Source organism: Macaca fascicularis, chromosome 1 (genome assembly GCF_037993035.2).
Source record: "Macaca fascicularis isolate 582-1 chromosome 1, T2T-MFA8v1.1".
In the NCBI taxonomy this organism is placed as follows: domain Eukaryota; kingdom Metazoa; phylum Chordata; class Mammalia; order Primates; family Cercopithecidae; genus Macaca; species Macaca fascicularis.
This window is the reverse complement of record NC_088375.1, coordinates 7,066,085-7,078,471: the sequence shown is the minus strand read 5'-3', so window position 1 is coordinate 7,078,471 and position 12,387 is coordinate 7,066,085. Positions and strand designations below refer to the sequence as shown.

Sequence of the window (12,387 nt, the reverse complement as noted above, 5' to 3'; positions counted from 1 at the left end):
TGGGGATTATTTATTACTATTCGTATCAGAATTCTACCGTAGACATAGAACCAGTATACACACACACACACACACACACACACACACACACACACACACACAGAAATTGATTTATTGAAAGGAATTTGCTTACGTGATTGTGGGGGTTGCTAGGCAAGTCCACAATCCATTGGCAGCTCACCAGGAAGGGTGAGCCGGAACTCAGGCAGGAGCTGATGTTGTAGTCTACAAGTATAATTTCTTCTTCAGGGAAGCCTCAATTCTGCTCTTAAGACCTTTTGAGGCCCACTGAAGATTATCGAGGAAAATCTTTCTTAGTGAAAAAATCTGATTATAGACTTTAATGATATCCACAGAAAGCCTTCACAGCAACACCTGGCTCAGTTTGTGTGTCACTGAGTAACGGGGGACAGTAGCCTAGTCAATTTGACACATACAATTGACCATCACACTATGGCATAACATAACTAGGCTCCCCAAATTGCATGATCATAGGAACAATTCAGCAATATATCACTGTCTGCAGACCTTAGACTCCTTAAATGTTCCAGCTCTTGTATCCTTTTTATATAAATAACTACAAACTGACTGGCTGAGTGACAAACTCCAAAATACAGAATGTTGTTTTCAACCCATATGCTAAATGGTAGCTTATGACATTCTTTTTACTTTTGAATGAGCGTCCACCATAGGCTAAATGTGAAACAAAATATCTAACACACCACCACCAAAGTAAATAAATAATCTTAAAAATCATCTCACCCTAGACCTTCTGATATTACTAATCTCTACTTAAATTGAGCTGGGAGCCATGCAGGATAAACATGTCTTGATACTACCCCCACTTCCTCCATTTCCTCCTATGACATTTCAATAGACCCAGCTTGCTTCATCGGACCCCCAGGAGTGATTTCACTTCTGTGTTCTACACATTTCTTTAAACTGCCTCCTTACACCAAATATTCAGCATACTATTAGCAACTTTTGCACTTGTTAAGTCAATCATTAGACTGTGTATTTTAAAACATTATCTAAATTTATAACACATCTGTCTCTACTTAACTCTGTGTATTCTACGCCTCGTTTTCCTCATATAGAAAAATAGTGGGTCTGGGCTTCGAGAGTTTTAATTCACTCTCCAGCTCTAACAACCTCTATGTCTATCATGTAGTCATTTCCTAACTTTTGCATTTCCATGCTCAATGTTTCAAACATACTTTGTGAGTCGAACACATTTGATTACTATTGATTTGATATTTAACCCTCATGGCATGGATCCACATGCTTCACCATGGAGATCTCTGACATGAGTCTCCGTCCGACCCAAAAGGTATACTACAGTGTTTCTTTTTCTTTCCTCTTTTCCTTCCAAGCTACTTAAAAACGAGGACGGCTTTCACTTTGTCGTGTTAGTTAGGCCCTTCCAGGTTTCAAAGAGCAGACACACAGTCAGGTTACTTCAGCTAACGTGAGTTTATTTATGTCAATACATAGGAAGAAAAAAAAGCAACCCAGGAACTACAAAGTCCAGACTCATTGTTCAGGAATCAAGTATTTCTCCAGTAAGCTAAGAGCAGAAATGGCGAATCAACAAGAACTCATTGTCTTGACTGCAGAAGTAACTGCTGTCACTGCTCTCAGAGGCACCATTGCGGTGACTGTGTCTATTTTGGCTGCGCTTCCTATTCATCATTTACTTTCTGGTATTCAAACTCCCTAAAAGAGGGCTGTGACTGGTTGGGCCAGGTGCCATCAAAAAAGAATACCACTGCTAGGTACACTTTCATTCCTTAGGCCACCCTCTGGCCTGCAAATGAGTCTCTTTGGGTCAGGTACTGAACCTTGGTACAATCAGCTGTGGCCAGTGTAGAGAGCTCACATGGCAGAAAATACAGTTTTGCTCCTGGAGCTGTGGAGGTAGGGTCTCTCCAAGACACCAGGAAAACTATAGATCCACCTATGAAATATGAATAAGAGATAGCTTTATCACTGGGGACAAACCCGCCTTTGTTTCTCAATGACATTTGCCTACAGAGGATTTTCAAAGTGCTTTATCAGTACTATAACTTTGCTGAAAATAAGGTGTTGCCTTCTTTTTATTCCATTTTCTAGGATGTTGCCTTTAGTAACTCGCCCCTTTTAAAGAAGCAGCTAGTCTTCGTTTTTAAGTAATGACAAGTGAAATTGTAGATCACGCTCTGATTTGAATGTTATTGGATATTTTCTGAGTTGTCTTTAAAGATCTTCATCCTCCACTTACATTGGAAAGTAACATATAATTTCAATGTTTTTAATCCTGGGAATTGAGGTCACATTTCCAAGATTTGTTGTGCATTTGTGTGGGAAAACTCTAAATTAGAAACCATCTGTGTTTGTCTTGCAGGGGGCTCAGAATGTCTCATCTGTTTTTCAGAATTTTCTGCCCATGGGGAATAGGAGAGTCCGTAAGGGAATTAATAATTTTTTAACGTCTGAGCCAAAAGGAATGGGTTTGAGAGCCAGATATCCACTTCATAAAAAGAGATCTTTTCTCCTTACTAATTTATCTCTCAAATAAAACTAAATCACAAATAATCTTCACCCTTACTATGATTTAATTGGACTCCTTGTACATGACTGTCATCAAACAGCCCAATTTTTAAAAAACCACAAAATTGTAGCATTCAGAAATGCCGATAAAAATCAGAATACTATTGACTATTGCAGACTCAAAGTTCACTTCTAAGCCTTTGCTAACCTCTCAAATGATAGTTTTTTTAAAAAAAAATCTGCCTCTCATATTGATTCTCTTTATGAAAAGAGTACCCACCTTATTACATATTGTGCATATCCTTTCAGAGATAAGACTGCCTCAAATCCAAATTACTTTAGTAAATCAACACATCTTATCCTGTGTGGGTCTTGAGAAAGGAACCATATAAAGCACTCCAAGTTGTCTGGCTCAAGTAGGTTGTCAGCGTCTCACCCTGAGCCTGGCGCCTCAGACCACTCGGCCATCCTGAGACTCTAGGTTGTCAACTTCTAAGTGCCCCAGTGGGAAGGGAATTTACACACTGGGGGAGCTGGCTGAGATGGCTGTCAAGGTGTGCTCTACAACTGAGATTCAATGTGGGTTTGTTGAGCAAACACTAGGTTCTGTAGTGGGGTCTCTATGATTGGTTTTTTTTTTTTTTTTCACTAAAAGATAATTTACTCAGAATGAACATTTATTGGAATTTTTTTTTTTTTGTAAGAGATAGGCATAGTGTTTCAAAGATGCCTCCTTGTGTGAATATACAAAACAGTGGGCCCATTGGACCAGTCGCATCTACCTTCTTCAGAATTCACCACAGTACAGTTTGGTTACTGATGAGAGACTGATTTGTTTCTGAGATCAGCTTGAGGAGAAAAAGAAATGCCTCATCTCACAGTATGAAAAAGCCATCTAATATTTACTTCTGAAAAAACTGAGCATCTGGTTATACGAAAGGTTTGAGAATTTTAATGATTCCCCCAAATTCAACCCTTTATCGAACCAATTTATTTAGGGATCTTAAGGTTAATAATATAGTTATATCCAGGTACAAGTTTATCCTACGTACATAAACGAACATTAAAAAATTCAAGATACCTTTTGTAACAGAATTAGAAGTTTAGTAGTTGAACATAGCGAAAGAAAATGTGGAATAGTCTATTAAATATAACTTCTTTTTTTCAAATTGCCAAAAGAAGCGTAAATGACCAGCGAAGTTTTAGAACTCTGTAAGTACAAGACTGCTAATGGGTCAAAAATAAGAAAATTTCATTTTTACGTCTTCGAGAAACTTCTGAGGAATACCCACTGAGTCACTGTAAAAAGCAGCATCTTCATAATTCAGCCAAAGATGGGAGTTCTCTCAAATGAGAAAGATAAGCTGCGAACTGGGGTTGACCTCAGGGCTGTTCAAAAGCCTCCGTTGATTTAAGTCAATAAGGTGAAAATGGTAAGCAGCTGTTTTGTTAACAACATAGAAAAGGAAAATGAAAGATGCTGATTCAAATCAAATTGGAAAATGTTGAAAATAGGTTAATTTATCTACCTTGGAAATAAATGGAAGTTATATTAATTCCGCCTTTAAAAGGTGTATAATAAAGCACACCAGATCATTGGGAATAAATACAGAAAGATAAAGGAATGAAACATTTGTCCAGGATATGTGGGGCTGTTTGTAAGGACTAAGTTTGAATAAACAATAACAAAGTATCTTTCATTATAGGAAGTGACTGTTCTATGCAAGTAATGGCAGCATTTTACATTCCTAAAGTTAAAAATACTGAAATGAATTTTGGACACAGAAACACACACCAGTGGTCATTCGTATGGAGAAAAAAAAAAAAAGTGAATTGTAGGATAGAATTCCTGAGACAGATAGACCCTGGATCTGATCTTATCAAGAAATTCTTATGGTCTTTCCCCCCACCTCGTCCTGGAATTTAGTTCAATAAAAGTTCCTAAAAACAAACAGAATGAATCAGAGTCACTGAGTATAGCCACAGGCTGGCGGGAAATGAGCTTCTATCAATCCCAGGTTCATCGAGGCACTTGTAACAAACCATTAACTGCATTTCAAAAAAAAACCCCACATTTTTCGAAGGGTGAGATCAACCAAAAATGTGATCAGACCCCTCTCACTAAGAACTGCATCGGACATGAGACAAGCAGTAGCACAGAGAGAGCCCGAACGGGAAAAGTGGTGCCCAGAGTTACACAGATGCAAAGTGTGTCTGCAGACCTTTCGTTTCTTTGTCTGCTTTGACTTGTTAAAGACGCTAGTTTTCATTCTCTATGCCACGGGACCTAGGAAGTCTGTGCAGCATCTCTTGACAGGATTCTTTGAAGTCAGTGGGGACATTTCTGGCATTCCTTGTTTCTATCAGGTTCAGGTACCTAAAGCTTGTTGTTTACAGAGCATGGATGTCATCTCACTGTTCCACTTCCTCTCCAATGGTTGGATAAGCAGTGATTCAATTATTTGATAGGCTAGTGGCCAGTGGCAATGCAGTGGAGGCCCACAGTATTGATCTTTGATGGTGTGTGCAATGATTTGATTTGGGGGGATATGGTGATGGGGCTTGGGAAGAGAGCAGGCAGCATAAAAACTGTCCATGCTCTAATGGCAGTTTTCAACTGGTAGGCCCATGGGAAGGTCATCTTGAATTCCACAGGAGAGAGAAGTGTTCTCATAGAATAAATTATTGTTTAAAATCAACACTTGAGGATAAATAAGGCACTAAGTTAGTGTTAGTGGTACTGAAATCCAAAGTATAGTCTCTAATTGTGTTTGTTTTCCTTTTTGCCTCTTGGGAAATAAATCTGGGAATGTTAATGGGGAGTAGTCACCCAGCTCTTCGTAATTTCTGGCATGGACATGGACATCCATCAGAAGGTGTCAGATTAACATGTTTTTTTGTTTTTCATTCTTTTCCTCCTGAAAAGTAATTCCTGGGATATTTGGGGGGTGGGAGGAATGGAGGTTGATAGTTTATTTAGCACAGACACCAAGTCTAAAAGAAAGGAAAGCCATCTCTAGAGGGATAGATAAAGCATCCAAATGAAAGAGAAAGTTCTGCAGAATGAAATGTTCTCTTGGGAGACATGAACCCATTTCGGACACTATTGGTATGGGGGCCACTTTCCTGGCTGCCACAGAGGGACAGTGTGGCCCCGTGGAGTCACCACCGCTGCCCAGACTCCCCTGATTAGGGGCTTGCTGTGTCTGGTAGGCATCTGCTGCTGCTGCTTGGCAGAAAAGCCTGGGATGCAGCTCCTGGTGGTGGCATTTTGCGAGGCCTCAAAAGGAAATGGCAATGCTGGTCATTCCATAAAGGAGGACATTCTCTTCTCGTAGCACATACAGCAGATAAGTGACAGTGAAGAGGCCCCATGACACCAAGCCTATGAGTGTCCCATGGCTGTGGATGAATACTTCAGGGGACAACTTGAGAACTAACAAGTTTTGGTTCTTGTGGTTGTTTTTTCTCCCTTTAGACATCCTTTTTAAAACCAACCCAGGTTGCTTTTGTTTGTCTGAGTGTGAACTTGGTAGGTTTGTCTCCACTCCTACTCTGATTCCTTCTTTCCTTTATTTCTTTATTATTTTTTTAGAGGCAGGGTCTTACTATGCTACTCAGGCTGGTCTCAAACTCCTGGCCTCAAGCAGTCCTCCTGCCTTGGCCTCCCAAAGCGCTGGGATTACAGGCGTGAGCCACTGCACCCAGCCTACTTTCTTTTTAAAATCATCACCAAAACCACGTTTACTTTATTGGGATAACTGGCAGAGTTATAACTCCCAACTCAAACATGGATTGTGTATATGGCAAATATTTAGAGTCTTATGGGCTGGCTATTATTGATGAGGAATTTCAGTGAGAATCTCCCAGTTAGTCATAAAAACATTCTACCCTTAAAAATACAGCTTCCTTCCAGCTCTCCTGATCAACTGGTTAAATATCTAGTGAAGCAATACTTGCAAATAACAAGAAGGGAAGTTATCATAGCCCTTCTATATTAAGTAAATCCATTGGGTAAGATTCATAGGCTCCTCGATCACTTTTTTGGCATTTAGAAATCAAGTCTCCAGAAATGAAAAAGAATAATTGAATGTTTCCTTGCTCTGAAAATACATGTATATTATGGTCCTGAAGAACAAGCTCTAGCACGATGTCTAGTGTTGTGTTGATGTTATTCCTGCCAAAGCGGCCCAACACAATGTTCCATTGAAATGTTGACAATCCAGAGCTCTACCAGGGTTTCTGTGGTGCCGTGTTCTTTTCACCCACATTTGCAACTGCAAGCTGTGAATTTATTTTTCTTTGTGGATTCTTGGGGAGGACCTGGTGTTGATTCTATCAAGATATGACAAAGATTATTTCAAGAAAAAGATTATATATTGTAATGCTTAGCATTTATATAGGTTCTTTTGATTTCAAAACAAGTTATAAATATTTCCTACCGTGACAACATCCTTGCGAGGTAGGTGAGTATTACTATCTACATTACCAAGAGAAGCCCGAGGCCAAGCAGTGAGAAGCTCTGCTTTGAGTCACAGAGTTGGGAACAACATTGGAACTGGACATCCCGGCCACCTGCTGTGGGCTCTGAAGAGGCCATGCCTCTCCCTAGTGTAGCAATGGTCTCCATTAATACAGGGGTATATATTGTATAGATATAAAACAACAACACACAATTACATTATAGAACAATAATTCAATATTTCTGTTTCTTAGTAAAATATGTTAAGCACAGTATTTAAATTGCATTTCTCTGAAAAGCATTTGGTATATTAAATAGCACAAGGTATATTAAATAGCTCTATAAATGTTTGCTGGCATACTCTTAACAGCATAATGATTCTAAAGAAATTAAAATCCACTGAAGCATAGAGATCTTTCCTTCATAATACCATAAACTGAACAAAAATGTGAAAAACTACTTTATTCCCAAAATGCAGACTTGATAGCTTGCTGGATATAAGCAGGTGGCCACATAATTTCGTAATTTATCTGAGCTTGAGAGAAAGGACATATATTGCTGACTGTCGTTTTTTTAAAATACCAATTCGGTAGGGGAAAAAAGGATTCAGTTGAAAGGTAAAAATGAAAGACCGCTATTTCCACGTAGTATCCACTCTGAGAATTTTGTAGGTTTTCAAAAGATGTTATCATAGTTAGAAGTAATGTTGAGGTTGAATACAGAATATAATAGGAACATTTTGTGAGAAGAGAAAATGATACCAAATAAAATCCATGGTATAAGAAGAAAATGAGCAAGACAGAAAAGGATATTTTTCAAGGGTGTTGAAGGCTGGCATGAGATGTAAGCTGTTCACGCTTAGCTGACTGTGTAGGTCTTGGAGACGATTTACAAGGATAAACACTGGTTTTATCAGTCTCTTCTCCAAGGCAAAAATCCTCACCTTTCTCTCTAAATTAGCAGTTCTCAGAATGGTGTTAAAGAGCCCATCTCATGCTAAGCTTCCTAACAACTGACCGGGTAGGTCAGCAGAAAAAGTTCTCAAACTAGAAAGAAGCAGGAATGAAAGTCTTAAAATTTGTATGCAAATGTAAAAACTAACTTCTACGCCAGAATGACATTCTCTGTCAGAGGTAACAAATACAAAAGTCTTAATTTCAGTGTACACGACGCTAAGATATTGTTAGATAGGTATTATGTGTCGTTCAGAGAATATTTTTTATAAGTGTGCTTTTTCCCTAAAAAAAGAGACATATTAAAGTGTTTTTTTCTCTCCTCAAGTCATTTATGTATAAATATGAAATACGGAACTGTCCTATCAGTTTGTTTATTCACGTTATACGTTCCAGGGATCCTTTCCGCCTGCATCGTCTGTGGCAGTTTTGTTGGAGGGCGGTTTGAGTTTGAACAGGCTTGAGCAGTTCGGCTGTTTGGTTGGCTGTAAGGTTTTGGCATACGGTGAATACCAGTCCCTTTCAAACACATCTTTAAGTTGCTTAATGATGCTTCTGTTGTTCCTCACATCTGCCTGGTTGATAACAAGGCCCGTTCCAGCATTCTGTGTGAAATCATTCCCTACCCAATCAAAATTTCCTGCAAACAAACAAAGAAATAATGTTGAGGAGTTAGAGTCCACTGGGAACATACCCAATATAATGAAATTCAGAGTGGATTCTATTAAAAATCATCAACACCCAGAAATAACAACGGAGAGGCTGAATTGTGTTGACAGCTCCGAAAAAAAAAAATCCAGGAAGCCTTACATATGGCATATTAATATTTGCATATTATTTTGGCGTTTTCTTCAGCTTTGCTCCGGTGGAAACTCAAAACAAGGAATCTGCTGTTCTTTCTTGTAAATGTTATTTCTTATTGACATTCACAAGCCACACTAAATACAGCAACATTTAAAATATATAGGGATTCATTTAAAAATCCTGTGAGTAATTACTACCTTCTCAAAGAGACAACATCTAATCCCTGTGAACAAATGAGGGATTCTAATTAAAAGTCCCTGAAGCTTTCACATCAAAGAAAACGCTCAAGCCAGAGAAGGAGACTCAGTTTCTAACAAACACCCGACTGGACTAGAAATCATTTCCCAGATCCAGGATCCAGCCTCTTGGCCCAGGAAGTGGGGCAGGTGCTATGAGAACAGCCTCTCAAGGATGACTGCCCGTGTTACGTGGTGTATTCATGTTTTCAGGGCTGCCATAGCAAAGTTCCACAAATTGTGTGGATGAAACTAGAAATGAATTGTCTCATGCTTCTGAAGACAAAATCCAGGTGTTGGGAGGGTTGATTCCTTCTGAGAACTGTGAGCAGGGATCTGTTCCAGATCTTTTTCTGTGGCTTGTAGATGGGCATTTTCTATTTTCTTTCTATTTATTTATTTATTTATTTATTAAATTTTTAAATAGAGATGGGGTCTTGCTATGTTGCTCAGGCTGGTCTTGAACTCCTGTGTTCAAGTGATCGTCCCACCTCAGCCTCCCAACATGTTGTCTGCCCTCTATGCATGCCTCTGTCCAAATTTCCCCTTTAGACAAGGACATCGTTCATATTAGATTAAGGCCACACTAATGATCTCATTTTAACTTGACAATTTCTCTAAAGATCCGCCTCTCAATAGAGTTACATTCTGAGGTACTGGGGTTAGGACTTCAACATATGACTTTTGGAGGGACACGATTCAGCTCATACAAAGGAGTAAGCCTGGGATCTGCCCTAGAAGAGACTAATGTGTAAGCCACTCCCGTGTAGTCCATCTTCGAGGTGTAGGGGAAGCAGTGGCGCCTGAGAGCTAGAGTAATGCCATTTTCAGTTCAGCTCCATCTTGAGACTAACAAGGCATGTTCCTTGCCAGTCACAACCATGGTCATCAATGTTTACAGCTGAGAAAACAACCTAAAGATACCCCAAAGGATACAGTCCTACAGCGGTGGAAAGTCCAGATGTCCCAATACCCATAACAGTATGTGCTTTCAGGATAGCTATAGTTACGCTTTATGTACTTACACACTAGAATGTCATTACACATAAGAATGTTTTCTTTAAATTGGTAGAATAATACATTTTGTCATGCTGTCAGCTTACTCACACATAGACACAGCTTAGCTTAGCTTTTACACAGATAAGACTCCTATATAAGAAAAACACACCACATCCCTCCACTTGCTTTCTGTGGACACCCTACTCTGTAGTTGAGTAGCTTTCTTCTTTTTCTTTTCTTTCTTTCTTTCTTTTTTTTTTTTCTTGAGACAGTCTTGCTCTGTTGCCCAGGCTGGAGTGTGGTGGTACAATCTTGGCTCACTGCAACCTCTGGCTCACGGGTTCAAGCAATTCTCTGCCTCAGCCCCCTGAGTAACTGGGGTTACAGGAGCCCACCACAATGCCCCCACTAATTTTTTGTATTTTTATAGAGACGGGGTTTTACCATATTGTCCAGGCTGGTCTCGAACTCCTGACCTCAACTGATCCACCCATCTCGGCCTCCTAAAGTGCTGGGATTACAGGTGTGAGCCACTGTGCCGGGCCTGATTGATTTATTTTTAGAGGCAGGATCTCTCTCTGTTGCCCAGGCTAGAGTGCAGGGGCCTGATCATAGCTCATGGTAGCCTTGAACTCTTGAGCTCGAGCAATCCTCCCACCTCAGCCTCTTAAGCAGCTGTGAGTACACGTGCAACCACCGGAACCAGCTGCTGCTTGGTATTTCTATATATTATTTGTATGGTTAGTGGGACTTACTTCCACTCAAAGGGGTGAATAAATTTGCCTAATCACATGGCTAATCAATGGTGCACCCAGGTCTGCCAGACTGTATGATAAACCAGGAATTATTCCCATTAAAAGATATCTAGCCATGTCAAGGTGGACAAAATTATCTTCAAAATTACCACCAGGCCAGGTCTGATCTAAGCTCCCAGTTTTGTTCTCTTCTTTGGGTAAGAGCTGATTCCATAAAGGGAACTGACAGGTTTTAGGTGGAGATATTGGCCTTCCATCCCCTCTGCAGCAACTCAGGTTCTGCTGCAGAAATCACTAAGATGCTGAGATCATCCGTCTCCCTGGGCACCCCTGGCCCAAGGGCCTGCAGTCATCTGTGGGAGAAGCTGCTGGAAGAAAGCACATCTATGGAGACAGCCAGTATCTCTTCCTTTGTAGCTTTTGTATTTTGGTCTCTGCTCTGTATTCTGGAGCCCTCAAACATACCAAGTCCCTTTTCCATTTGGCACCCCCAGGAACATCAGAAGGTGGTTTCTTGTCTCTCATTTTACTCCTAAAGTTTATTCCTCAGAGCCTACGAACACCGAGTCCCTAAACCAAATATCGGCAGAGAGAAGGACCTGCCCCCTTTTGCTTTATCCTTCTCCCCTCATCCCTACCCATCATCTGCCCCCTGGATAAACAGCACAATGGTACTATCAGTGGCTTCATGATAGACATAGCTTTGGATGAATTTTTTGATATAAATTAGTGAACTGTCCCCCCAAGTGGTACATAATACTGTGCTGGTGTCTCTGCACAGAGACCCCCGTGGCTAATGTGGTGTTCCTGGCCGTTCCTCTGAGACATGTGACTATGCGCAGAGGCCGCAGTTCTGTGCAAATGCTCAGCGCCAGGTAAATACAAGACTGGATCTCTAAACTGGGGATTAGTAGCTTCTGTGGGTTGAGCATTGCTCAAGTGTCCCTTGCCAGGCAGTATCTTCTATTCATTCTGTAAGCAAAAGGCTCCTGTGGTCTTGTGTGTCCTTTAAGGACTTTTGGATATGAGACTAAAATCTCGTCCCCACAGCCGTTGCCAGGCACTGTAACAAGGGCAGTGAATATATCATCTTATTACATTATTTCTTCAATTTTCACTGCTGTCCTGAGGTGGTAATATGAACTCCATCGTATCGATGAGGAAATCAAGGCACGGAAAGGTTAAGTAATTTGTCCAAAGCAGGAATAGAAAAACATCAGAGCTGAGGTTCAAAGCCAGGTCTGACTCCAGGGTCCACACTTTACTTGTACTCCATGTTGCCTCTGATCCTAAAGGCATCCTTTGTGCCAGGAATTGTGTGCCTCACCCTGGACTACAACGTCAACCTCCCGAGGTCAAGAGCATCACAGCCATGTTGAGAATTCTACTCCGTGCATGTGCGGACGATACTCTCTGAAGGAAATATACATAGAAATATGCTTTGGGGGCAGCCTGGGGTGGGGGGAAAATGAGGGAGAGAGGTTACGAGATTTTGAAGGCTTATTCTATAAAATACAGCTTTGTTTTCCTTCGACTTCAATGGATTGAGCCAAGATCCGGCATCTTTACTGATACTCAAAAGCTTTAATTAGGCTCGCCTCAGGAATCATGGCTCTGGGAAGCTTCCCCAGGCTGATAAAGGAATTCCT

General features: G+C 40.5%; 1 protein-coding gene across 6 annotated transcripts in view; it reads right to left on the bottom strand.

The window, feature by feature from the left end:
• Positions 1-1,454: 1,454 nt before the first annotated feature.
• PLD5 (phospholipase D family member 5) overlaps positions 1,455-12,387 on the bottom strand; it is a 421,542-nt gene continuing 410,609 nt past the window's right edge. For 4 of the 6 annotated variants that reach the window (XM_074025901.1, XM_074025909.1, XM_074025893.1 and 1 more), the window contains one exon: positions 3,459-8,584. In XM_074025901.1, the coding sequence (XP_073882002.1) occupies positions 8,328-8,584 (257 nt within the window). In that variant the 3' untranslated portion in view covers positions 3,459-8,327. Of the gene's footprint in view, positions 8,585-12,387 lie in introns of all 6 variants that reach the window. The other 2 variants (XM_005539658.5, XM_005539659.5) reach the window with 1 other exon arrangement.